The sequence below is a fragment of the Rissa tridactyla genome, chromosome 2 (genome assembly GCF_028500815.1).
Source record: "Rissa tridactyla isolate bRisTri1 chromosome 2, bRisTri1.patW.cur.20221130, whole genome shotgun sequence".
NCBI classification, from domain to species: Eukaryota; Metazoa; Chordata; class Aves; order Charadriiformes; family Laridae; genus Rissa; species Rissa tridactyla.
The window spans coordinates 135653412-135677496 of record NC_071467.1 but is presented as its reverse complement, the minus strand read 5'-3'; the positions used below and the strand labels follow the sequence as shown (position 1 = coordinate 135677496).

Below are 24085 nucleotides of genomic sequence, written 5' to 3'. Positions count from 1 at the left end.
AGGTCACTGGAGACTGTCTTGATTCCCTACTATGTTACTGAAAACGTCTTACACTCCATTAAAAAGAAAGCGAGGGAAAAAATTTACATTAAAATCACACAAGTTTCAAGAATAAGGGAACAAGTTAAAAAAATTAAACACAAAGACAAGTGAGATATGATATAACATATGAGAATACCTAAACAGAAACACATTCAGAAATGAGTTATTCTCATTTCAATTCAATAACAGTACAATTAACCCCACTCTTCTACTACTCTCAAAGAATCTCATTTAGAACAGATTTACAAAGGGGATCTACTTTAAACTCTTTGGCAGAGAATCACTTCAGGAAAGTCATTTTGTGCTATATGAGAAAGGCCAAAAACCTTGTTAAAATTCTAATGGAATTTAAGTCTTAATGACTGGAAACTTCTGTTCTGTATCACTGAAAACTACAGAGCAGAGTTTCTATTTTATTACCATTTCTCATTAAGCCAATCTACAGAAGTACAGGCCTACTAGTAAGAAGCTCAATATATTTAGATTTCTAACATAATGTTCCAAGAGACCTTACATAATTTAATTTTCGTAATAAATATTTTAACAAGTCATACATTCCCCTTCTACACAATGAGATTTCAAAAAAAGGTGGAGGAGCACTAAGGAAATACCACAAGTCATTTTTTTGACTCTCTATTCCACTGTCAAAGCTGTGAGTAATCTGACAATTAGCTTATATTTTACCTAATTTCTTGAAAAAGACATGCAGTGGTAGGTTTTCCTAGCTTTCTAATACCAAAACAATCTGCTGCCACTAATGACTTCTACCTCGAATCAGCTCCTATCTTAACGTTCTACTATCTTATTAATGAAGAAGTGAAGTACAAGATAAAGACAGCAAATTGTACCAACAAGCCTGTGGCTGTCGTGATTTCTTACATCTCTATCTTAGCCAGTTTATCCACCAGTTCCTCTTGTGGCTAGTGCATGCCTTTAATAACTCCACCATTCTACTTCCATAACACAACTTCTACCAACTCTTCCCCTTCATGAATCACATTCTCAGAAATCTTTCCATCTTTCCACTGTGAATACTCCCAGTCCTCAAATGCAGTGATGACCACGAGGATTTCCAACCTATGGTTGGAGGCTTCCCGCTTCCCCTTTTTCCCTAGCAGTCTGCAATGCTTACAGAGCCTAGAAAAATTTAGCATTAATAGAGAAGCTCTTTTGCCATCTTATTCAGGATTTGCATATAAGTTTGAGATGAAAACACATAAAGTTCACAAGTCTAGCAATGCAGTACTCTCTCTGACTATTATTATTAATCACTAAGTGAGCTACTGTAGCATTAGGTGAGAATTCTGCATGGAAAAAAGGTGAACTATCATTAAGTAATCTACCTTTCAACTAACAAATTGCTGATAGTCTCTATGGCAATAATTCCCTGTAGCAAATAATGCCTGCAGCATTTAAAAATGTTTCCCTCCCCTATCTGACCTCTCTGCATAATAGGGATTCTGAATCTGTTCTACTTAAACATTAACACAATTACTTATACATTAACACAATTGCTAGAAAAATTCTTATTTATCAATCATGACTTTACGCTGTACAGTATAAAGAACACTGCAGAGTTGCATTGTTGTATAGTACATACCCCATGTTCTTTAGCAGCCATAACCACTTTTGAAAGAATATCTTCTTCAACAAATGGCCTCACAGCATCATGGATAATCACTACTTCTGGTTTCTGGAGCAGATGGTCAGAAAATTCATTCTCTGCAAATACTTTCAGTCCATTGAAAATTGACCGGTGACGAGTTATTCCACCTTTAACTACCGTAACTCTTTTGTGGCCATATTTTTCAATGATAGACTTCATCGTTTCAACATTTTCAGGAGAGACCACCACAATAATGTCGGATATCCAACCTATCCTAGAAAAAACAGTACAAAAAAATAGAAAGTAGGCATGAATGTCTAAACAAAAGTACAGATATCTCCATGAAACAAAGACATTTGTATCAAAAGAAATTTAAGATGGCTAAGTAAAGCATCTCTCAATATACTGTATATATCGTTGTGTATTAGCACTCCACCCCTAAACGGAGAGCTACATGAGAAAGTCTTTACTGATACATTGATGTCAACCAAAGTAACTGGAATTCTGGGAAGGGACTTGCTTCCAACCACCAGTTTGCGGAGGGAGGGGGGGAAGCATCTTCTGATAACTCTTTGAAAAGCATTTCTTACTCTAGCCTCGTTCCTATCTTCAAATTCAACTTCTAAATCAATCAGCTATAGTCTGTTATTTTAGCTTTCTCTAAATTCAGTCTCCAATAAATTGGTAAATCCTGGGGTACCTGAAATACTCCATGTTCTACTGTGCAGTACACTGTGTACAAGTGAATAAGAGGATCAAGAAAAACTCTGAAACAAAGATCACTATCAAGACAGGCATGAGCAGTAATTGAAAGATTGCTAATGAATCAAAACTGTGACACTTGAATATTGACAAGAAACATTATACTGGTAGTTTGCAAAAAAAAAAAAACACATATATATACACACACACACGCAAAGGTTTCTGCTCTAGAAAGCTTGCAAAACATAAAGCATAGTTACACTAAGTAAAGTTATCATAATAAGAAAAGCTAATTTTTAGAGAACTTCAAGCTTCTACTGTTGGTATCAGCCTAGCTCTACAGTTGAGGGGTGGTGTGGGGGGAGAATGACCCACAACCCACAAGATTAAAACCAGTCATAACTGAAGTTAGGCTGAAGTCACACTTGTGTCAAAGGACAAATTATAGTCACATGTGGCATACTGTACTTCAAAATAACGGAAATACCACCATTCAAATCCAGCTATTTGAGTGTCTTATTTCCTAAATGCTATGTAGAGAGCATAAAAAGAGAATGTAGAATTGTTTTGTTTCCTTTCTGTGTCTCCACAGATGACAGGAGGGTTTTTTAGCATGACAAAGAAGAAACTCATCATATGAGCAATGACTCAAAAAAACAATTTACTATTTACTATAGTAAAAATACTCATGTGTAGCCTACACATCCAGCTAAGAAGGAAGAGAGACAAGGTATAGTATGTTCTTTCAACTAAAACCAGTAAAGCTATTGAAACTAATTTTGCAGACACAAGACAGACTAAAGTACTAAATACTTACAGTTAGAAAAATAAGAGTAAGAAATTTACAGTTCAGCAATATAAAGGCTCAAGCTACTGGCTTCTGCAATAACACGTGAGAAGGCACTGCCTAGGAACTAGCCTCACTCCGAAAGTGAAGTCATCTGTGATACAAACCACTCCCCTAGAACTATGTGAAACAGAGCATCTTCCACCTTCTGTATGTTGGGTTTTTTTGTAATTAATAGAACTCCATGGAAGTTATTTCAATGCATTTTAAAATAACTATTAAAGTAAACAGAAGTGCTATTAGAATTCTTCAAAAGAAAAATATTTGTCCTTATGTTCATTTTATTATTAACAAAGGCAGAAAATACAGCCAAACCAACATATTCTCTCCATTTTTTAATTCTTGAAGTTGTTCAAATGTAAAATCTGAAGTCCTACGGTCTCAAGTTTCATTTCAACTTGTCACTCACCACAGGTTCATCAAAAGGTTTTCAAATCTCTCAAATGAGTCCTGGCATAGTCTTACATTTAGCCACAAAACTCAGCACCTCTGCATGACTTCAACTCAGAACTAGGGCAAACTAACTGGATTCATCTCGGTTCTTCTTTTGAAAATTGAGAGTCAGTCATTTAAGTAATGCAAAATTCAAGAAGAACTATTTCACGCTAAACGAGAATAAAAACTCTGCATTTCTATTTGCAGAAAGACTACAGCCTCGCACAGTTCCCAGATACAGTGGACAGTCTGCACATTCACTAGTGACTGTGTAAGAGCACTGACATTTGCCATTCTGGAGTCACATGAAATAGATTATGAGGCAACTGTGTAGTACACAGCATCTTCTGAGAAGAGAAGTACTGGCCAGCCTGTGATAAATCTCTGTGCAGGGGGGGCCGAATGGCTCAAGGCCTCCAGTGGTACAATGCACCAAAAAGTGACAGGATGCGGTCACAGCTCCACCCTGTGTCTGGATAAACACATTTATAAACTTGAGTATGTCCTCCTTAGACTCATTCTGGACTAATGTTCTATAATTAGAGCTGGGATTTAGAGACGCAACTTATTCATATAAGAGTATAAAGATTGATTAGGTACAAGAACAGCTTAGGGTTTGAAGCCAAACATGTCCCATCAAAACTGATTTACACAACTCATGAAAAGTACTAATTCAGTAAAGTATGCTACAAATTCTCACAAATGAGAACTGTGCACCACACAGGTGCTTACTCTTTAAAGATCTGCTTACGGAAATGTTGCAAAATGTTTTAACGAAACAGAAAGATATCAGTATACACTCAATCTGGCAGTAAATGGATTTTTTTTTCCCCTCTCAATTAGTCACACCCTTTTATTGAGAAAGATTTCATACTAAAATAATAAGAAGCTCAGGACCTGCTCAAAACCTGTTTAAAAATAGTAAACACTCTTTCCATTTTATAACTGTAATGTTAGATCAACATAATGCGAGCTTCAGAAAGAATCAGCACAAAGCATGAAAGAGATCAGAATGTACCCCAGTGCGCTCTAAGAAGCACTAAATACAGAACTCTAGTGCTTCCATACCTCATAGGCCATAGTTCTAAAGTGGAAAATCATGTCTGATCAAATTAAACTAAAGTAACAACCCCAGTTGTAATCACTTTACAACTCCCTTGGGAAGACTTCATTATTAGTAGAAGGAAAACAGTAAGGCAGAAAAGGACTATATCTTTGTTTCCTGTGACTGTCCTCATCATCACCTACAGACAGACCAGCTGCCTAGGAGAAAATAGTATTGTTTCATTAAATTTCAGACAAAAGTATATACATTTATATTAGCTGAGCCAGAACTCAAAGTAAAGGAGCTCATTAACTCAGCAACAGATTAAGCTATTACATGACTTCACAATACAGACTGGAGAGGAAATGAAATAACCAATGAGTTATGCTCTGAGACTGTATCACCTAAATGGCATGCTGAGGTTCAAGTGTGACTGAGGTTTAACCCTCTATCAGTTCGCTCACATGCAAATCAGTGCTGAGCCTTAAATCTGACATAAGGCTTAAATGCTCACACTCAGTTTCTTGCAACTCTTACTCAGATCTGTAACAACCTATTTAATGTATAACCTACTGAAATTGGTAGTTGTATCAGTAACACAAGGCCAGAACCAGGCAGTCACTGCTGCAACGGCTTTAGTAGTGTACGATATGATCTTTCACTGCCACAAAAACTCTTCAGAGGTACAAGATAAAGCATTTTATTACTTTTGCTGATCTTATTATTCAAGCACTAAATGAGAAAAAGAACTGTCAAGAACAAAATGCATTTGCAGAATGCAAGCATAACTCCCTTTTGTGCCATAACAGCTTTGTTATGTATCTTTTACAGTACAAAAATGGAAGCAGGGAGTTTTTAGGTCTGAAAAGTTTCACAGGTACATTAAGGAGGTTTTGAGCATCTCATATACAGAAGCCATCCGTTTCTTCCCGAAATAAAATGTTCCTTATTAGTCAGACAAGATAACAAAGATACCTTCATAATGTTAAAACAACTGGACTGTTTGCTATGATTATTTTTAGCTCATAAGCAATTTCAAGAATAAGCTAATGATAACGGGATAAAAAGAATTATCACAATAGATAAGTTTAACAAAACTGTAACTGTGTGACCTGTAAAGCCATTGAACATGCATCAGCCAACAGGGAAAAATACTTGGCAAATAAACTACACAAGACACTTCCGAAGAGGTGATTCTTTGGAAGCTTCCCCCAGGTGATGTTTTTTTGGTATCAGGCCACCTGTTTTAAGAGACTACATTACAGTAAACAAAGTAAACAAAGCTGCCTGAAACCTTCATGGAAAATTTTTATTCTGCCAGTAAACTTACTAACTCTGCTTTCCTCTTTCATAACTTCTCACTGTACTTTCAACAGCTGGTAAAATATGAGCACAGCAAGAACAGCAGCAGTTCCCACTGCGATTTTAAAATCAACCTTTACCTTTGTCTGTTTTCCTTTCTATAGCTTTAGTTAAATATGTGTACACGTGTGCATAAAGAGCCGAGATTCCTCCCTGTCTCAGAAAAGGAATTGGAAAAGTTCTATTCTAAACAAACACTAAAAATAAAATGAAGGAACAACCCTACTAGTTTGTACAGCAGCAAGGAGGAGGAAGGCCATTCTAGTTCTGTTGAACTTGATGCAAAAGCCTTGCATAGTTCAACAAAAGCAGAAACAACTCCAATGGGAAAACGAGACATTTAAGTTCTCTAACACACTTTAATTTCACCCCCAAGGTAGGACATGACCTTCCTATTAGCACCACTGTACTTGCAATAAGAAACAATCATTTCTCCTCACCCTATTTTTTCTCACCTCCTCTTCCTAAGGGCATCATCTTTGATTATTATTAGCGGGCCAACATTCTACCTGCTGTCATCCTATGCAACAGGAAGCACTGCTTATCCATTTGTGTCTGCTCTTGTCTTGCCTGCCAGTTCTTCCACATCAATATTTAAGATTCTCGCTACTTTCAGCTGAACAGTATAAAAATCTTTTTCTCCTAATTTTTAAAAAGCACATACAAAGCAGCTGCAAATTCTTGATTTGCTCATGTATTTCTGTCTGTATGTTGCCATGTTTTTTTCCTGATTAAAAAAAAAAAGCTCAAAAATAGCTGCAGTAGCTAAGATAATCACTTCAGAAGTTATTACAGGCTAATGACTCAATGATTCATTCAATTACAGCAGGTAAACAATAGACATCAGAAGACAGTATTAAGTTAAACAAAGAAAAACTGCCATTTCTGGGTGACAGATTATGGGACAAACTGCTGTTCCTTTTACATTTTTGCACGTAAATTCGCAGAAAGTAAGAACAAGGTACTCCTTTTACAGTTTCAGAGGCAGAAGTAAAAAGTGTTGAGACGAAAATGAAAGCCACTCTGAGCTTTAGAGTACATCTGTTCCCAACTCCCCATACATATACATACCAGCCAACACTCCGATTCAGTACAGAGATTGCAGAAACCTCTGCAAGAGGGCTAGAGAGCACTGGCACCAGTTATTGCACTCCTAAAGTTAAGTGAAAGCACTAGGTTGTCACTCTCACAATCAGCTTGGGATCACTTGCCTGGTTGGACTGTACAATTAGAATTCAACCTTCTAATTTTTTGCAGCTTTCGGACACAAATATAATACTGTTGCTCAAAGAAATGTTTTTTCCCAGAGCTTACTGGCAGCAAAAATGAAAGATTATTTTATTTAATGAATAATGTTTTATTTTCCTATGAGTATCACTTCCTTCCCAAACCTCAGTCTGTTCTCTTTTCCAGGTCTCCAATACACTGAGTGAGCATATTATTCTTCTCTGTAGATTCCCATGACATTTTGGCAGAAATTGCAGCTGTGACAAGCTTTGTATTGGAGGTTTTGCTTACTGATGTGTTAGCTTTGTGACTGGCTGCTGTTGAAAATTAAATAAAGAAAACAAGCAGTATTTCTTTCATAAAGTAACAAGTGACCTGAGGGAAGCCTCTCTGGGGGGGAATGGAAAAAGTCCCAATTTTGATGTTGTACAAGTTTCCATGAGTTAAGAACTTTGGGAGAAGTTGGCAATTCCATTTCTTTTCACCACCCTCCACTCCTCTCTATTTATCCGCTCTAAAATCTAAAGGTTTGTTTTTCTACAAGTTACTGCAAAACATGCAGAATACATCTGACACTCCACTCCTACCTCCAGTGTTTCAAGTGACACTAGATACAAGACTTACATTATGTTAACATTTGACAATAATATATTAACTGTCAGTCACATGCCTAGAACTCAACAGCCTCATGAAAAGGAAAAACCTGACTGCTAAGATATCCCATTACTTAAATTCTTCACTCCAACGTAAACAAAGGAAAGTTACACCTTAGCCTCATGCTATGTGAGCTGTCAGCTTCTAGCCCAGTAACTATATCTTAAATAAAGCCAAGGAGGCATATAAGCTTCCTGCTGAGCCAGGGTGTTCCATCATGGACTATAATGGCAAAGCATAATGCAACAATGCAGACCGAGTGCATCCCACTATGAAGAGTGGATCTTTTTTCAAGGCCTCTGCACACTTGAGGCCATGTTTATGGCAGAACAGATCTTTTTTCAAGGCCACTGGGTAGTATTATGACCACCTCCAATGGCTATGGTAGGCTTGTAGCTCACCACAACAGCCACTGCAGCTACAGAAACCCTCAAGCTTCGAGGCTGCAGGCCTTCAACAGATCTCCATCAGCAATGGAAAGCAACAGAGCTTCAAAGCATCAGCAGCGGCGAGGACATCCCCACCCGCCATGGCGGGGACAAGAGAAGCAGGCCCAGCTCTCACCCGGTACCTCTGCCCAGGTGAGACGGCCCAGTCCAGCCCAGAGCACCCTGGCTCTGCACCACGCCCACGTCTTCCCAGCCACCCTGTCACTTGTGACACACTTGGACTGGGCGAGGAGGGAAGCCGATCCCTCAGAATGGCAAAACTAAGCCCTCCAGGGGCGCCCAGGGCCTGAGGCGAGGGCAGCTGCCAGCGGCTTTCTGGGCACTAGGGGCCCGGCGAGGGCCGGCGGCCGGGCCTCAAGCGCCGGGGCGAAGGCCTGCAGGGCGCGGACGGGGAGCCGAGCGGCGCCTGCCTCGTTACCTCTCCATCGCCCGCACCGTGTAGCTGACGAGCGGCCTCCCTTGCACGGCGCAGAACTGCTTAGGAGTGGCGCCACCCAGGCGCTCCCCACTCCCGCCCGCCGGCAGTACGGCCGCCACCGGCGGCACGGCGGGCCCTGCGTCGCGGCTGCCGCTGCTGGGCTCCATCTGCGCGGGGCGCCGCGGCTGCTCCGCAGGAACGCGGCGGGGACGGCGCAACCGCCCGCCCGCGTGTTTTTATTTGCCCATGACGTCCGCAATCCAAAGAATCCAGCGCCCACCCGCTCGCTCGCCTGCCCCCAGCGGGGACGGGGCCCTTACTCCTCGCCCACCCCACGCTACGCGAGGCTACGCGAGGCCCCGCGGAGGCGTGCGGGCCCGGGCGCGGCCGCGCAGCGCACTCCTAGACCCCCGCGGGGGCGGGAAGGGGGCGCCGACCCACTCGGGGCAGCCCGGGAGGGACACAGCGGGCACAAGCGGGATACGGCGGCCATTGGCCCTTTAAATGGGGTGCTTCCCCGCAGCGCATGCGCGGCCGGGCCGGGCCGCTCCCACCTGCGGCACAGCCCGGGTGGGTGGACGGGCGCGCGCTGGCCGGGGGCAGTGTGCGCGGCTGAGGGGACGTTAGGAGCGCCGTCCGCGCGGGGCGGGACGGGGCGGTGTGGCGCGGCGCGGCGTGGCGGGAGGCGCGCGGGCTGTGCCGCCGCCCGCCATTTCCTGTGTGTCCGCCCCGCCGCTGGAGAGGCGGGGAGTCGCTGCCGCTGCGTGGGCCGTCCCGCGTTCCCGCTGATCGGGGCGGGATGTCCCGTCTCGCTGGGGAAATAAGTACCTTGTATTTGGAGCCGAGGGGAAGGCGGGGCCCAGCCCCGGCCCTGCGGCTTGATGCCAGCCCCGGCCGTGAGGGGACTGCTTCTCCTTAGGCTGGCAGGGGTCGGCTGCTGAAATCTGGTGTATGTTGCCCTTAATCCCAGGACGATGGGGTTGAAATAGCAGCAGTCAGTTTACTGGAGGAGCTGGAATGTTTAATCTCATTTTATGGTGTTACTGTAGGCAGTAGATGAGATAGGTTGATCGGAAAATTTCCAGGGCTGATACCCATTGGAATCAAAATCATAGAATTGTTTAGGTTGGAAAGGCCTTTAAAATGGAGTCCAACCTTTAACCTAGCACTGCCAAGTCCACCACAAAACCATGTTTCCAAGTGCTACATCTACACATCTTTTAAATACCTCCAGGGATGGCGACTCCACCACCGCCCTGGGCAGCCTGTTCCAATGCTTGATAACCTTCTCAGGGAAGAAATTTTTCCTAACATCCAGTCAAAACCTCCCCTGGTGTAACTTGAGGCCGTTTCCTCATGTCCTATTCCTTGTTACTTGGGAGAAGAGACTGACCTCCACCGCGCTACAACCTCCTTTCAAGCAGTTGTAGAGAGCAATAAGGTCTCCCCTCAGCCTCTTTTTCTCCAGACTAAACAACCTCAGTTTCTTCAGTTGTTCCTTGTAAGACTTGTGACCCTTCACCAGCTTTGTTACCCTTCTTTGGACGTGCTCCAGAATCTGAACTGGGTGGCAGAGGAGGCACAGTCTGAGGAGGAGGAGGCTGGCTAAGCATGACACCAGGTCACACATTTGTAATCGGCAAAGTAGGTCTTGGGTTGGTATGTCTAGCTTCAATGTACATCTTAGGCTGTAACTTGAGTGTATTTAAATACTATTGCTACACTCTGTCCTCATATGAAAGTTTTGGACATCTCAATGTAAAGATAGCCTTGCAAATCCAAAGAACTGTTGTGAGCTTGTTGCTGCTTACCAGGGAGCAATGAGGACTCCAAAAGGGAAGGGGAGCCAGGAGCAGAGCACAATATTGAGGCAGGCAAGAACAGTAGCCAGCACGCTAAGCATGACTCAGGGTCAGGATTGGGCCTTCGGGGTCAGGAACAGTCCAGTCATCACCCTGCAAGGTCTCAGTGAGGCAGCATGTCCGAGGGCAAGCCAGGAAGCAGAGGCAGAGGGTGCAGGTCAGGGAGGTACCAGATCAGGTGCAGAAACAGGGGCACCAGCAGTAAAGGCTCTGCTTAAAAGTAGCTCCCAAGGGAAAAAGACGGTCAGGCCCTTGCTTCTAGCTTTCTTCACAACAGCTCTTATTAGTCAAAGAGCTGACTTCGGACGTAGCAAGCTAAACTCCTTAACTCAGATGACTAAACTCCCTGGATGTAGGTGCCCTCAGAGCCCTAGTACTGTCCTCTTTGTCATTAGTTTTAGGAAAAAATCAGTGTCTTACATGCAGGCTGTCCTAAAATGACAAGAAGCTTTAAAGTCTGCAGGATTTTTCTATCTGTTCTTTTTATCTTTGAGAAGCTCATTTACAGCTTTTTGGGTTTCTCTTAGTTGTGTCAAGAGAAACCTAAGTAGAAAACATATGGAGACTTTTCTGAGGAGTAGGTCTGGTCAAAAAAGCAGCATGGAAGGAAGTTTGATATGTCCCAGCTGGGCTGCTTTGCCAGTGCCAGCTGTGGACTGGGGTAAGATGATCATATGGGATCGTGGAAGCGTTGTAAGTAGGAGTCATGCAATAGGAGTGAAGTGATCCCTGATAGCAAATGCAGAGTTCGCAGGTATCCTTGATACCTGCAATAGCAGGGAGGTCCTAGAATATTGGACAGTACAATGGAGAACATAGGCACTTCACAAGCAGAGGTGTCTTGATGGTTATCACATCAGCTTGGCAGAAATCACATCAGCTAGTGCCATAGAGTATAAAATGAGAGTGACTGATGGCAAAAGAAAAGGAAAACATGTTAAATGAAAACATACAGATTCTAGATAATGTCTCCAAAAGCTTCTGTACAGAAGAAATGTACTATCATGGGCACTGAAGGAAATGGGCATGTAAAAAAGGGGAAAGAACATGAATCATACAGATGGCTGAAGAACTTCTGAAATGGAGACCCCTTTGACCAGTGAAAGCACTAGCTAGAAGTTGAACTGCCTTCCTCCTGACAAGTGTTAGTCTCATTGTCTTCAAGACTGTTAATCATGGGATTTATTTTAGAAAATCTGTTGGCTCAGGAACTGTATTTACCTGTTTCTTTTCCTTTTCAGTGTGTCTTATAATTTCTCTTCTTTGAAAGTATTTCTTTACATCTAATTCCTGACTGATGACAGAGGTTTGTCTGTTGTCTCTTTTCAGGACTTCCAAGTTTGAATTGATCCTTCCTCTGTGTGCAGATTACCGTCCATTCAGCATCACTTGTCTGTTGTCAGATGTCCCAAATGAAATTTTCATCTTAAGGTAGGCACCTCCGGCATCCACAATGACCTTGGATTGTATAGACTACATTATTCTGACTTTTTCTTGCAGCTGTTCCATACAAACATATTAATGGCAGGTTGTTCCCACTTTTTCCTTTTTTTTTTCAGTGTAACAGACATTCTGAATTTCTGACTCATATCTTCATACTTCCATTCATAAAGAGCACAGACAGTACTCTAGTCAACTGTAGCTGATTTCCCAGACTTTTTTTCTTGTTTGCATTATTATAAGGAGCAAAATAAGGTCTTTTTAGTTCCCGTGGCTCCTCCCACAGTACATTGGTTCTGGGGGGTAGGTAAATAGGATATTCCAAATACAAACACAGCCTTTGGAACTGTTTTCCCCTTCCTTCTTGACATTATGGTTTTGCACTTCTTCCCCCACTTCAGAAGTCTGTTGCACCTAGTACCTTCTCTCTTGCTCATCCAGTGTTTCCTCACTTCATTTATTTCATGCATATTCATTTCTTCTGTGAAGGATAAAAAGGCAAGAGAGATTGAGGAAAGAGGGTCACATGCCAAAATTTGTTCTGTTCGTGTTCTGAAGCCCATTTTCCTTATTATGCTACATGGACAATGCGCGATCTGTCCAGATGAAATTATGTTTGATAATAACTTTGATGCATTCAGACTTCAGTGGCCTTAAATATGTTGTATGTTTATGGTGAGATTTGATGATCCATCCAAACAGCATGTTGAAGCTGCTTTTGGCAGCACTCGAATGTCATACGTTTCAGAAGTTTTCATACTTTCCACAGTCCCTGTGGAGTCAAAATATTCTTGTCCTTGTTGATAGCACCTGTTAGTTCTTCAAGAAGCCCTTCAGTATAGATTCTTGAGGTCTTGGTTAGGCTGAGCTTGTTACTTCTGTATCTCCTTTTATTTTCTGTTTTCTTAGACAATGACTCGTAAGGAACAGCATATTTAACATCATTATCAATTTATGCTGTATCTTAGCATAAATTAAGAAAAATAAGGATTTATTTCTTACATCTTTTTAATACTCACTTGATAGTAACATGCAATGAAATACAGTGGCATTTTGTGAATACATAATTTGCTTCAGTTCCATTCCATTTTGCATTTTTTATTGAATCAATCTAATAATTTGGTTACTGTGCATATATGTGCATGCTCATATGTAAACATTTAAAGTGAGGTAAAAAGTAAATTCACACATTTTGAGAGAACAATTTTACAGTTTTTAATTAGATAAAGAGGGACAGAGGCAACATTTTTGCCTCAAAGCAAGTAAAGAGCAGGCTAATCCATCATTTCTATGCAGGGGTATAACACCTGAAACCACAGTAGTAGTTTGCAATTATGCAGTAAATATGCCAATCAAATGTTTGAAAAGAAAAGTGGAGTTTTCTTCTTTTTTTGTTGAAGAAAGAAGATATGTACAAATTGGAATCAAATTACAGAAGTAAAATTTACCTGAAAATTTAACTACTGGGAAAAAAAAATTTCATCTGTTTCTATGAATGAAACTCGTAATAGTGTTTCCAGAGAACATTAAGTTACTGGAGTGGTAGAAATTATACTGAAATATTTTTGTGAAAAATTAGTAAAAGAGTGAAATTTCTTTATTAAACATTGCATTTGAATCTTCTGTGGATGTGGTGTAAATTAACTGTCTGTCTGTCCTTTTTTCAAAATCATTTGTAAGCCCTTGAAGAATTTTGGTTTTAATGCAGCAAAATAAGATCCATGTACCTTTTCTTGACCACCAGAAAGGTTCTGTATTGTATGTTTTAAAAGAAAATGCATGCAATCAAAGAACACTTTGCAAATGAAAGTGAATTGTAAAAGCAAAATTACAAAAAAATACAATACTTCCTACTATGGAAGTGCAAGATCTGTAAAAGACAGTATAAAACTAAAATATTTAAAATATGGAGAGACATTCTTGCGACTAACATGGTATCTGCAGCATTCTGAGCAGAGATGCAGGCTTTTCACCAGAACCTTGTGTTTGCAGGATTGTATTTCACTAATTTTATCCAGGTATATAAGTTATGACTTCAGTAGTGGCAAGCCATAAAATGAACATCCAGAGCTATATGTAAGTGGAATGTCAGTTCTCTGTAGAGAGTTTTTCTGTCCAAGTAGGATAGCAGTCTTGACTTTAAGTCACCAATAACTGTCTCTAATTGTTAAAGTCACTGTTTACAGAGACAGATACAGGTTCTTTTCATATCTAAAGAGATTTCAGGTTATATCTTGCATGTCTATTGCTATTTGTCACAGTTTACATGAGATCTCGAAAGTCTTAAGCTTCATCATCATTTCTACATCTATATATGAAAAAAAATTGAGAAAGCATAGTCTGGGCGGGTATTTTGTTTGCAGATATTTTATTTCAAAAAAATAATTGTGTGACAGTTTTCTTTTATGCTGTTCACAGTCTTTTACTTGTTGCCTGTGACTGAGACCTAATCAACCCTTCACATAGTCCTTTTGGACTGACTTACATCTTTGCTCTTTCAGCCTTTGTTGCACAGCAGCTGCCTCAGAGTATTTGCTCTGTGGTGACCGTGGTTCCCAAGTGAGTATTATGTCATAGGGAACATAGATCTTGAAGGCACTATAACAGATAGTGGAACGTTGAAAAAGTCAAAACTATTTTCCCTCCAAATCATAATTAACACCTTTGGGGAAATCTTATTTCATATTAGCATATTTTTATGTTTGTATTTTTACAAATATGGTTGCAAAGGGTTATTTCTTGCTCTGAGATTCTTTGATGAACGATGCTGTAGATGTGTGGAATACTTTACATAAAGTGTTGTGCTATTGATTTGCTCCTATTGCTATGTGGAACTAGATCAAAACAGCATGTATTCAGCAAGGGAATGAAGCACATGCATAACTTAAATGATGTAAACAGTTGACTATCAAATATCAAAGAGTGCTTACATGCATAATATACAGTGTGCATAGAATCACCTATAGATCAGATCCCTAAGGGGAATTCTAAGTGCTATTGTCTTCATATGTGGTTCTGCAAAATATTTCAGATGTATGGGTTTGACTTTTGACAAAATGGTGTAACAAGCTGTAAGGTAGAAGTGTTCCATGCTTTTTGGTTTGTTAATAGTTGAAGTGTAAATAGAGAATATGAATGCTAGAAATGTAAAGGAAATGTGGTCTCTGAATGTAATGGAGTGTTTTCATACTTGCACGTCATTGTAGGTAAGTGTTGAAAAACATATGTTGGGTTTCACGTGTTGTATCATGTGTGTTTTACGTCACATCTTTGGCATTGTTTTACATGGTTCTGGTAGATAAATTTATTCTAGAGTCTATGAATACTTGATGCACAGAGGAAGCATCTTGCTTATGTTCTGTGCAAGTGCTGGAAAAAAAATTTGACAGTTTTCATTTGATGCTTGACACACATTTTAAAGCTTCTCCCTAAAATGTTATATTCTCCCTATAGTGTTTATCTGTTTTGTACTCAATAATCCTTTAGGCTATTTATCTGAGGTATGGAAGGTTAGTTCAAGCGCTTATGAGTATTTTGTGTACACAAAGCAAAAGAATTCAAGGATAAGAGAATTACCTCATAGTATCTAATCCAATAATTCATGAAAGTCCATGACTGCATGAGTTTTTGTGAGATTCAGAAAGGTTACACTTGAAGAAAGTCTGCTACTGCTTTGGGGAGTGCTTTGGCAAGTAGGTGATGAGGGGGAGGCCTCATGTAATTTTTCATTAGAAATAAACACTTGGCTCCGCGAGGGTCTTTGTAGGTTCTAGGTACGTTGCCAGTTGTTAAGTAATGCTAAGGTTAAGTAGGCCTTTCTGCTCAGCTTTAAAATCACCATTTATTGTGCTGGTTTATAGGGATTGTGTTTTAGGGTGTTTGACTGTCAGAGTGCATTGTGTGGTGACCTTAACAAAGATTAAACAACAAAGTTGAGGGACAGAAATCCCAGAGGCTGTTTTCCACTGTCACTGTGACTTAACAGCAGGCACCAACTGTTAGGATAGTGCCCTATCACCTCAGTAAAAAAATAAATGTTTAGTTTATTCTTTTTTGACAGGTGTCTAATCATGACTGGAGAAACAGTTACCTCTGAGGAAAGACTAATGGTAGTTTCCTTTTCCCAAAATGATTCAAAGCAGTCTATGAACTGGTTAAATATGTGGTATTAAGCCATAAGTTTGTTTTAATTTTGGTGTGTGCATATTAGCATGCTATGTTTTATTGCTTTACCATGTTCTGTGTTGTCTCCATGGAATGTTTGTGAAGGAATGTGAAACAATTCACCAAGCTTGAAGTGACGGAGAGAATCAAATAACACCAATTAAAATTTTCAGATTTGGTATGAATAGGAGTACAAGCTTTACTATTTATTACTATACTGAAAGTATTGTTTCTGCATCTCTTGTCATCTTAATGGTCCTTACCCTTAGAATACCAGGAATGTTATTCATTAGTCTCATGTCTGAAGGACATACATGAACCCAGTTTGCCAGAGTTCATATAGGAGGGATTCTATCTGTGAGAGTTTTTACTTAAATAAAGACAGGTCCTCGCTATACCGTGAAGGGCTGAAATTGCAGCAGGTAAGAGAAGATACTCTCCAACGCAAAAATTGGACTTTGCCTTCATTGTGGATTTGTATGGTACACATTAGACAAAACAATCATGTGGAGCTGGTTCATTTTTCTCCTCTTCTTTTGAATTTTTAGTGTTATCTTCTAACCTTCTTGGAGTTTGTAAGGGAAGTCCTCTAAAATGCAGCCTGCCTTGTGGAAAGGTTTGTGAATCTTTTTTCTCTTTCTAAACAGTTGCTTTATAGTGAGCAAAACCTGCAGGATGATGAAAAACGGTAGTCCTGTCCTAATCCTTCGCCTCATCCTTTGCTGGCTTGTCCAGTTCTAGCATGAAAATGTCAGATTGGAAAGGGTCAGTCCTTTAATCCTGTTCACTTTTCAGAAAAATCAAGGTTACAGATTTTTCCCAACTGCAGCAATGTGGCTACCTGTCATCCAGCAATTATATAGAGACTCAGCCTGTTTAACATATACCACTGAGCAACCATCAAAGGTTAACCATTTTCCAACATACTAATCTAGCTGGATGCAGACCAACTACTTAATGAAAGATGCTCTGTATCCTGTTACTGGTTTTCTGAGTAATGCGGTCCAACTCATCTTTCTTACTTTAAAAATTCTTCCTGACACTTACCTGTGCTAGTACACTAGTGTTTCCACATACGTTGTTTTCTTCAGTACTCAACACTTCAGAAAATGGATTAAAAGTAATGCATCTTTTTTTTTTTTTTTTTTAATTTTTGTGTCAGAACAGAATTGTGGCACAAGCAACCTAACCACTGGAAAGAAAAGAGTATGGTCATTGAGACACTATGGGAAAGAGGATTTAGATTTTGCCAGAGCCAAAAGTTTCAAAGTGGACGGCAGAAGCAGGCAGATTTGCAAGGGGTTGTAGTATTTGAGTAGATAAAGAGTACCACAAAGTACTGCATTCTTAAGATTCAGACAATGGCTTGAATGGTCTGTCTGATGAGGGTTTTTATGGAAGAAGTATGCAAAGAAGTGTTTAATTAAGCAAATAAAAATGGAAATCCATCTTAATATTTACTTTATTCTTGGCAAAGGATGTTGCAAACATTTTCTCCTGGCAGAATTGTCAAGATTCATAACTGATTACAAAAAGTTCAAAAGAAAATATGGGGTAATAGTTGCAGAGCACCTAAAAGAGGTTTTATGGATAACTTGCTGCCTATATTCTTAATGGTCTTGTTCACAAAATCAGATTACTGTAATTTTTTAAGGGGAACACTGAGAGGGAATCTACTGATAGATTTTATGTAGGCTATAAGAAGGATTTTGAGCCATATTCTTCAACAAGGAAGTCCAGTTGTACAGTAGACTGATAGCTTTCTAAGAAATCTGTATGTGAACCTTTTCAGCTTAGGCCATATTTTTCTCCTCGGAAAGAGGGAGCTGTGGTTGCCCACTAGAAGATATGACCAGTGCAGTAAAACATGAGTTTCTGTGAAGATGTCAAGTTCTGAATTCTCCCTGACATGCCCTGGTTCTGTACGGAGTGTGTAGATGGTACAGACACACTGTGCTGTGCATTCTTCCCTTTGCATGGGAAAACAGAGAGACAGTCAGAAATAGTTATCTACCATGTGAACTTAGACTTAGCAGTCTATTAAATCCCAAGGGTAGCATGTGCATTGGCTAATGTTTGGCTTGGCAATCTGCAAACAGAACAAGTCTTTTGAAGTCTCATGAAAAGTTGTGATGATCAGAAGAAAATGAAGGACATGCAGCACACACTGTTCTCCTCATGTCATTTTCTTCCATTTTTCTGATCCATTTTCTCTTCTTCCTCCTGTTCTGGACACACCCAGATTCAGACATTTCAATACCTGAAAAGAAAAGATACAGTGCAGTGATACAACCTGTTCCCCACTCTTACAAGCTGTTCTGGCTACCATCCTAAAAATTGCAATAAAGATGTACAAAAGCAAAAGTTCCAGCAGGCTTTTTCAGTGGAAAAAAAAAGCGAGTGATCCTTGCTAAAACCAAAATCTTTGCAGCTTTACATTTTAGAAACACTTAGACCTCTGTTCTCTGTCCCAGCTTAATGGCCATAGGGAATCTAAAAGAGCTTTCTTCAACCCATCCCAAAAATAAATGAATAAATAAATAAGTAAATAAATAAAATAATAATCTAACAAGCAACAGATGTTTAAACTTGCTTCAGCTGCAATTAAAACAAAGTCTTTGTGCTACAGAGTCTGTTTTAAAGCTCTGCATAGTCCCTGCATTTCTCAGTGGCTGTTCTTGTGGTAGGGCTAGACAAGTACTTTTCTCCTTAGGCCCTCTCCCTCAACTCTTCACTGTTTCATATAAAAGAACTTTAATGAATGTGCCTGGTTAGCTCTTCTTTAGCCCACCAAAGCATTGGACTTCACAGACTGGTTCTAAGTATCTTTGCAATTTCCTCACTAAGTCACTTCTCAGTGGGCCTAACAAAACAAATCAAATGTGGAACTCCTAGGTCAAGTCAGAGCATGACTTTTCCTCTCAGTAGTCAAAATTAAAAATTGATGCACCCAGTCATTCTAAAAAGAGATTTAAAATATTTCTGTATCAAAAAGCAAGTGTGCTGTAGTAAGTATAGCTGAAAACAGCCAAGGGTTTAAACAATGAGAAAGTAATACACTATTATACAACTACTGAAGTAGAGCAGGGGACAAGAAATAGACAAACATTTTTAGGTGATACGATATTTTTAACTTAAGTAGATGGTAACAAAGGTCACTTTTTGACAGCGGTTGTCTTTGTGATTTAGTAAACAGAACTATATTATTGTTGCAGTGTATTCTGATTTAAGCCTTTTTTTTCCAGGGAGCTGAACTTTTTTTATTTTCCTTTACATTCATGAAGTACCATATTCCACAAACAGCCCTATTAAAGTCAGTGGTCCTGATTTTCATTTATATTAAGACATCCTCTATTTTTTGTGGTTGTATAGAGGCATTAAGAAGGCCTGAACTCCAGCTAAGTAATGTAACACTACCTTATTCACTATAATATGTTGTCAAGCCAAAATGAGTTAAGAAAAATAAACTCCCAAAATGGAATTACAGTCCAGTGCTTGTAGAGATTTTTCTCAGCAATTACAGACTAGTTGTTTTCATGGCATGAAGTTTGATAAGCATTAGAGTATTTTCTTATCATGGAACTGCTGAGGAAGGTAGGTGTTTGAATATTGACTCGGTGGTAGGCAATATCACTTGTAAATCACACTTTTCTAGCGTGTCAGTCCACATACCTCATACGATGAGTGAGCTGAAAGGCTGGATGTCTTTCAGAAAGATGCATGGGCAGGCTTTCTGTTGTGGGGGCGGCATTCAGGCAAAATTAACAAATCCAGTGACAGAATGTCTGCTTAACTCATAAATCTCTTGAGAATTTTCAGCTTTACCCTGGAGCGATGTTTATATGTATGTCAATGAACTTAAAATCAAAGCCCCTTGCCTGGCCTACGGGAAAGGAAATGCATCATGAGAACAGGATACCTTCCAACACTAAGGATTCCTTATAATTTTCCACTGAACACCTCCAGGTTAATACTGTAGCAACAAGACTCTCACAGTGGAATGTGTTGAACAGTCCTTTCTTGATTAATGCTGTACTTCTTCAGGAAGGATATAAAGGTCAAGGTTAGGAGGACTACAGTGATTTACTACCAGAAATCTGTTAGGTATTTGGAAGGGTGTTATTCAAATGTCTGCTTTATTTCCAAACAAATGACTGAACTTGGATTGGGTGGGTTTGATTTGAAGGCTGCTGGAAAGGAGAAAGCAACAGATTTGTTACTATTACTAAAAAACTGAATAAATAAACTTCTCAAGGGCCTTTCTAGTCTAGACTGCAAGTGTCAGGCCCTTCTAACTTCCGCAGTTGATAATGTCTTAATGACACATATTATCTACCACTGCCTCTATGAAGTGTGCCTCTGAGTGCTACCATGCTATCAAAACAATCAGCATCTGGCTAAGTTTCTTTCTAGTTATGTCTAAGGAAAATTGATTTCCATTCATTATAAAACAATTTGCCCCTTAGCTGGGGGCAGTTTTCATCAACTCGAAAGTAATGAAATAATGACGGCAGATTAACAGATTATTTCTAATTTATTCACTTTCAGTTTTCTAAAGAAGCAAGTAGGGCAATTTATTCAATTATTAGGTTCTTTTTAGATGTTTGAAATGCTTTTTAAAAAGCCCCTGGACTTAGTGATCTGCCCATACGATAGGATATTATAGAGAAAGTCAACTTCTATATATTCTTATCATAAGAAGTCTAGACTATTTAGTGGTCTAATTAGTGTAAAAACTTATCTGATCTGCCTCTACATTGTACTTTTTCAAAACATTTACATGCTTCTTGTATCTATTTGGCTTAATATTTCAGGTGAAAACTTAGAAAATTCTAGTATGTTTGTCTTTCCATTTTAACTCTGAAACAAACAAGAAGATGTATCATATTTAAAAGTAGTATTTCTTTCATTGAATCTTTGGGAAACTTTAGCAAGATTCTCCAGTGTAGGTAAAAGAGCAATGACCTGTATCCTACCCACTGCAACTTTTCATGTTGGAGACTCTCCATATAGAAAAAAAATAGCTGGATGTACTTGCATAATGCCTTTTGTCTGGATCCTTGGATAGACCCCTGTGAGTTCACATGTAACGGGATGAAAAAGAAGGCAGATTGGCCAGATTGAAGCATTCAGAGCTAGGAGATGAGTCACAGAATAACATTATTCTTTAAGAAAATTCAAGATTAATGTCTTTCTAACACTGCTTTCCTGCAGATCTTCCCCACAAAAGGCCAAAGTCACGGCCAAAGAAGAGACCATAGCTAGCTCAGGTGGCACTTTAAAGTTAAGTCACTGCTGTTAGACAAAGCTCCTCCTGGCTTCCCTCATGTTCCCTCAAAGACACCAGACTTAGAGATGGGCCCCATGTTTTTTCTGTAGCATGTCCAGCAAAATTTCATTAAGTCATCTTAATGGAAGTGTGTCAGATTTTTACCCCTAAGGTAGTTCTGCATGAAAAGACAAAACTAGGAATTATTATCTCTATTGCTAAATGCAAACTCTTATTAAATGTGCATACTGTTCCTACAGTCAAACCTCACTGACTGTAGACAAGTCATGATGTGTGGGTTTTTTCACCATTCTTATTTCTAGGAGTCAAATACAGAACAGGCAGGGCAACTTTTCTGGTGTGTAGTGACAATTGGCTTTGAAAATAATTTTGGTTACATTTTGTTCCATTATCTCAATCTTTTGTGCTTTGTCATCTTGAAGAAGTAGCTAGAGAAAAATTTAAAAATGGATAGGTGTTCGGCATTTTGGAATAATCTTTCCCTCATAAAATGGGTTGAATGAGACTATAACGCCTGTTAAAATAGAAAACTAGGATATCTGTAGGTCCACTGATATGCCTAGGAGCAACATCATGTCACCTCTCTCTGTGCTAACGCCTTTATTTATCATCTGTCCTCTCAGGCTTACAAGAAACACCTTTAAGATCAGAGAATTTAAGAATAAATGGTCTCTGATCTCATTGTTCTGATATTTTCACGATCACAGAACTAAACTTAAGTCATTAATGCAATGTTTTTTAACTGTACCACCATACAGATCACTTACATTTTAAAAAAAAAAAAAAAGGAAGTTATAGCAGATTTTAAAAAGAATTCTTGAAAGTGGCTTTGAGGAAAAATTGTTAAATGTTGTCAGTAAAATTTAGGATTCAGTAAGTCAAGCCATAGCAGTGATTTTCACACAGTTCTACATTAACGACCAAGGAATATCTCTGCTAAGAACTTCACGATGAAACTTTTGGAATGAAAATGCAAAATGGAATGAGATAAAGAGAAGGTCAAAGAGAGCTTATGTGAGACCTTATCAGGCACGACTTTTCATTAATCTCTTCTTGCGTAATCTTTCCTTTGGGTGCAAATGGGTTGTAAAAGTTAATGATTTAAGAACAAAAGAATCCCATGATGAAATCTTGCCCATAGTGTTTCAATATAGTTTGAAAGATTAAGGACATGTGATTCGTGGACTATGTGTTGAAAGGTAAATTGCTTACTATATATTTCCTGATACATTCTATAAGAATTTGTCGATAATGTGTGGGACTCTGTTGGTTCTATGGGAAAGATGAAGCTGCATGTTATTTTTACCATTAGTCTTTGACTTGATCATCACTAATGAAAAGGGAAAAAATTGTGGTGTCTTACTAGCTTGTAAAACTTCCCAAATATACACTTAATTCTGCAATGTACAACTTGAGAATTGTTAAATAAGAACCTGGCTTGGACCATTAATAAGCACCATCTCTTAAATGTGCATATAAGATTTTTACATTCGAAAAGAATCTACAGAAGATTGTTTTAATGTTAAATATTACGGATATATTTTTTTTAACCAAATAATGTTCTCCCACTTTTTAAGACTAAATGTTGTGACTGATTAAAATGTGTGCATTTTCATACATAGAGCCAGACAATACAGTTTTTTAGTAGTGTTTATTTTTGTAAAAAAAAAAAAGAAACCGATGAATTTGAAAGGAAATCATCATATCTGTCTTTTGATTGCACACTTTTAAACAAAAATAATACAGTGGAGAATGAAAAAAACAATTTTTATGTTGCTACTTCAAAATAACACCTAAGTCTATGAACGTTCAAAATGAAAATATATATACCAAGAATGCTAAATTGTCTATTTTACATTATCTACAAAATGTATGTTCTAATCCAGCCACAAATCATAGGAAAATACTTTGATACATGAGAAAAGCTATAAACATAAGAACATTTTGAAGGGAAGTAACACACATAAAAGCTCATTAAATAATTACAACAACAAATAAATAGTTTGTTCAGCTTTACTTTTTGCTTGCTGCCATGCATATTTTAATTTTTGGTATACTGAGTTAAGAGAAAGGTCAGCATGCAAGGCATTTTTTTTAGAATGACTCTGAAAGCAGATACTAGGTGTTGTATTTTTAAGCTGTTGTCGGAAGTTCATAAAACATGATATAGAAAGCAATAGACATAATAACTGTTCTCATGAAAACACACAACAAAGCATCTTTTTACAAAACAGACTTCAGTGAATACTCATGGCAAATTTTCTTTGCCTCCATGGCTGGAGAAAATGTAAAAGTTTTTAGTATGGGTTTGGAAGGCTTGTGTTATTCCCCATCTTGAGCATTTGGAAAATCACCCAAAAGGTCCATATGCTGAGAATGCCCCTTCTGATTTTGGTCAAAGCAATAAGCATGTAGTGTCAACTGAGAACACGGCAATGGCAGACTTGTCTTTAGGCAGTCAGAATGGTAAAGCAAATGGTTGCAGGTGAGTTCAATTTTGGCAGGAGGAGTGGGAGATGAGAGAGGAGAGAATGTCTGACTT

General features: G+C 39.1%; 1 protein-coding gene across 2 annotated transcripts in view; it reads right to left on the bottom strand.

Moving 5' to 3' along the window:
* The window catches only part of CRPPA (CDP-L-ribitol pyrophosphorylase A), a 117772-nt gene extending 108546 nt beyond the window's left edge, over window positions 1-9226 (bottom strand). Inside the window, exons 1-2 of one of the 2 annotated variants that reach the window (XM_054191524.1) lie at window positions 8788-9226; window positions 1643-1922 (exon numbers count right to left, since the gene is read on the bottom strand). In XM_054191524.1, coding sequence (XP_054047499.1) covers window positions 1643-1922; window positions 8788-8954 — 447 coding nt within the window. In that variant the 5' untranslated portion in view covers window positions 8955-9226. The remainder of the gene's footprint in view (window positions 1-1642; window positions 1923-8787) is intronic. The other variant, XM_054191525.1, reaches the window with a different exon arrangement.
* Between the last annotated feature and the right edge of the window lie 14859 nt (window positions 9227-24085).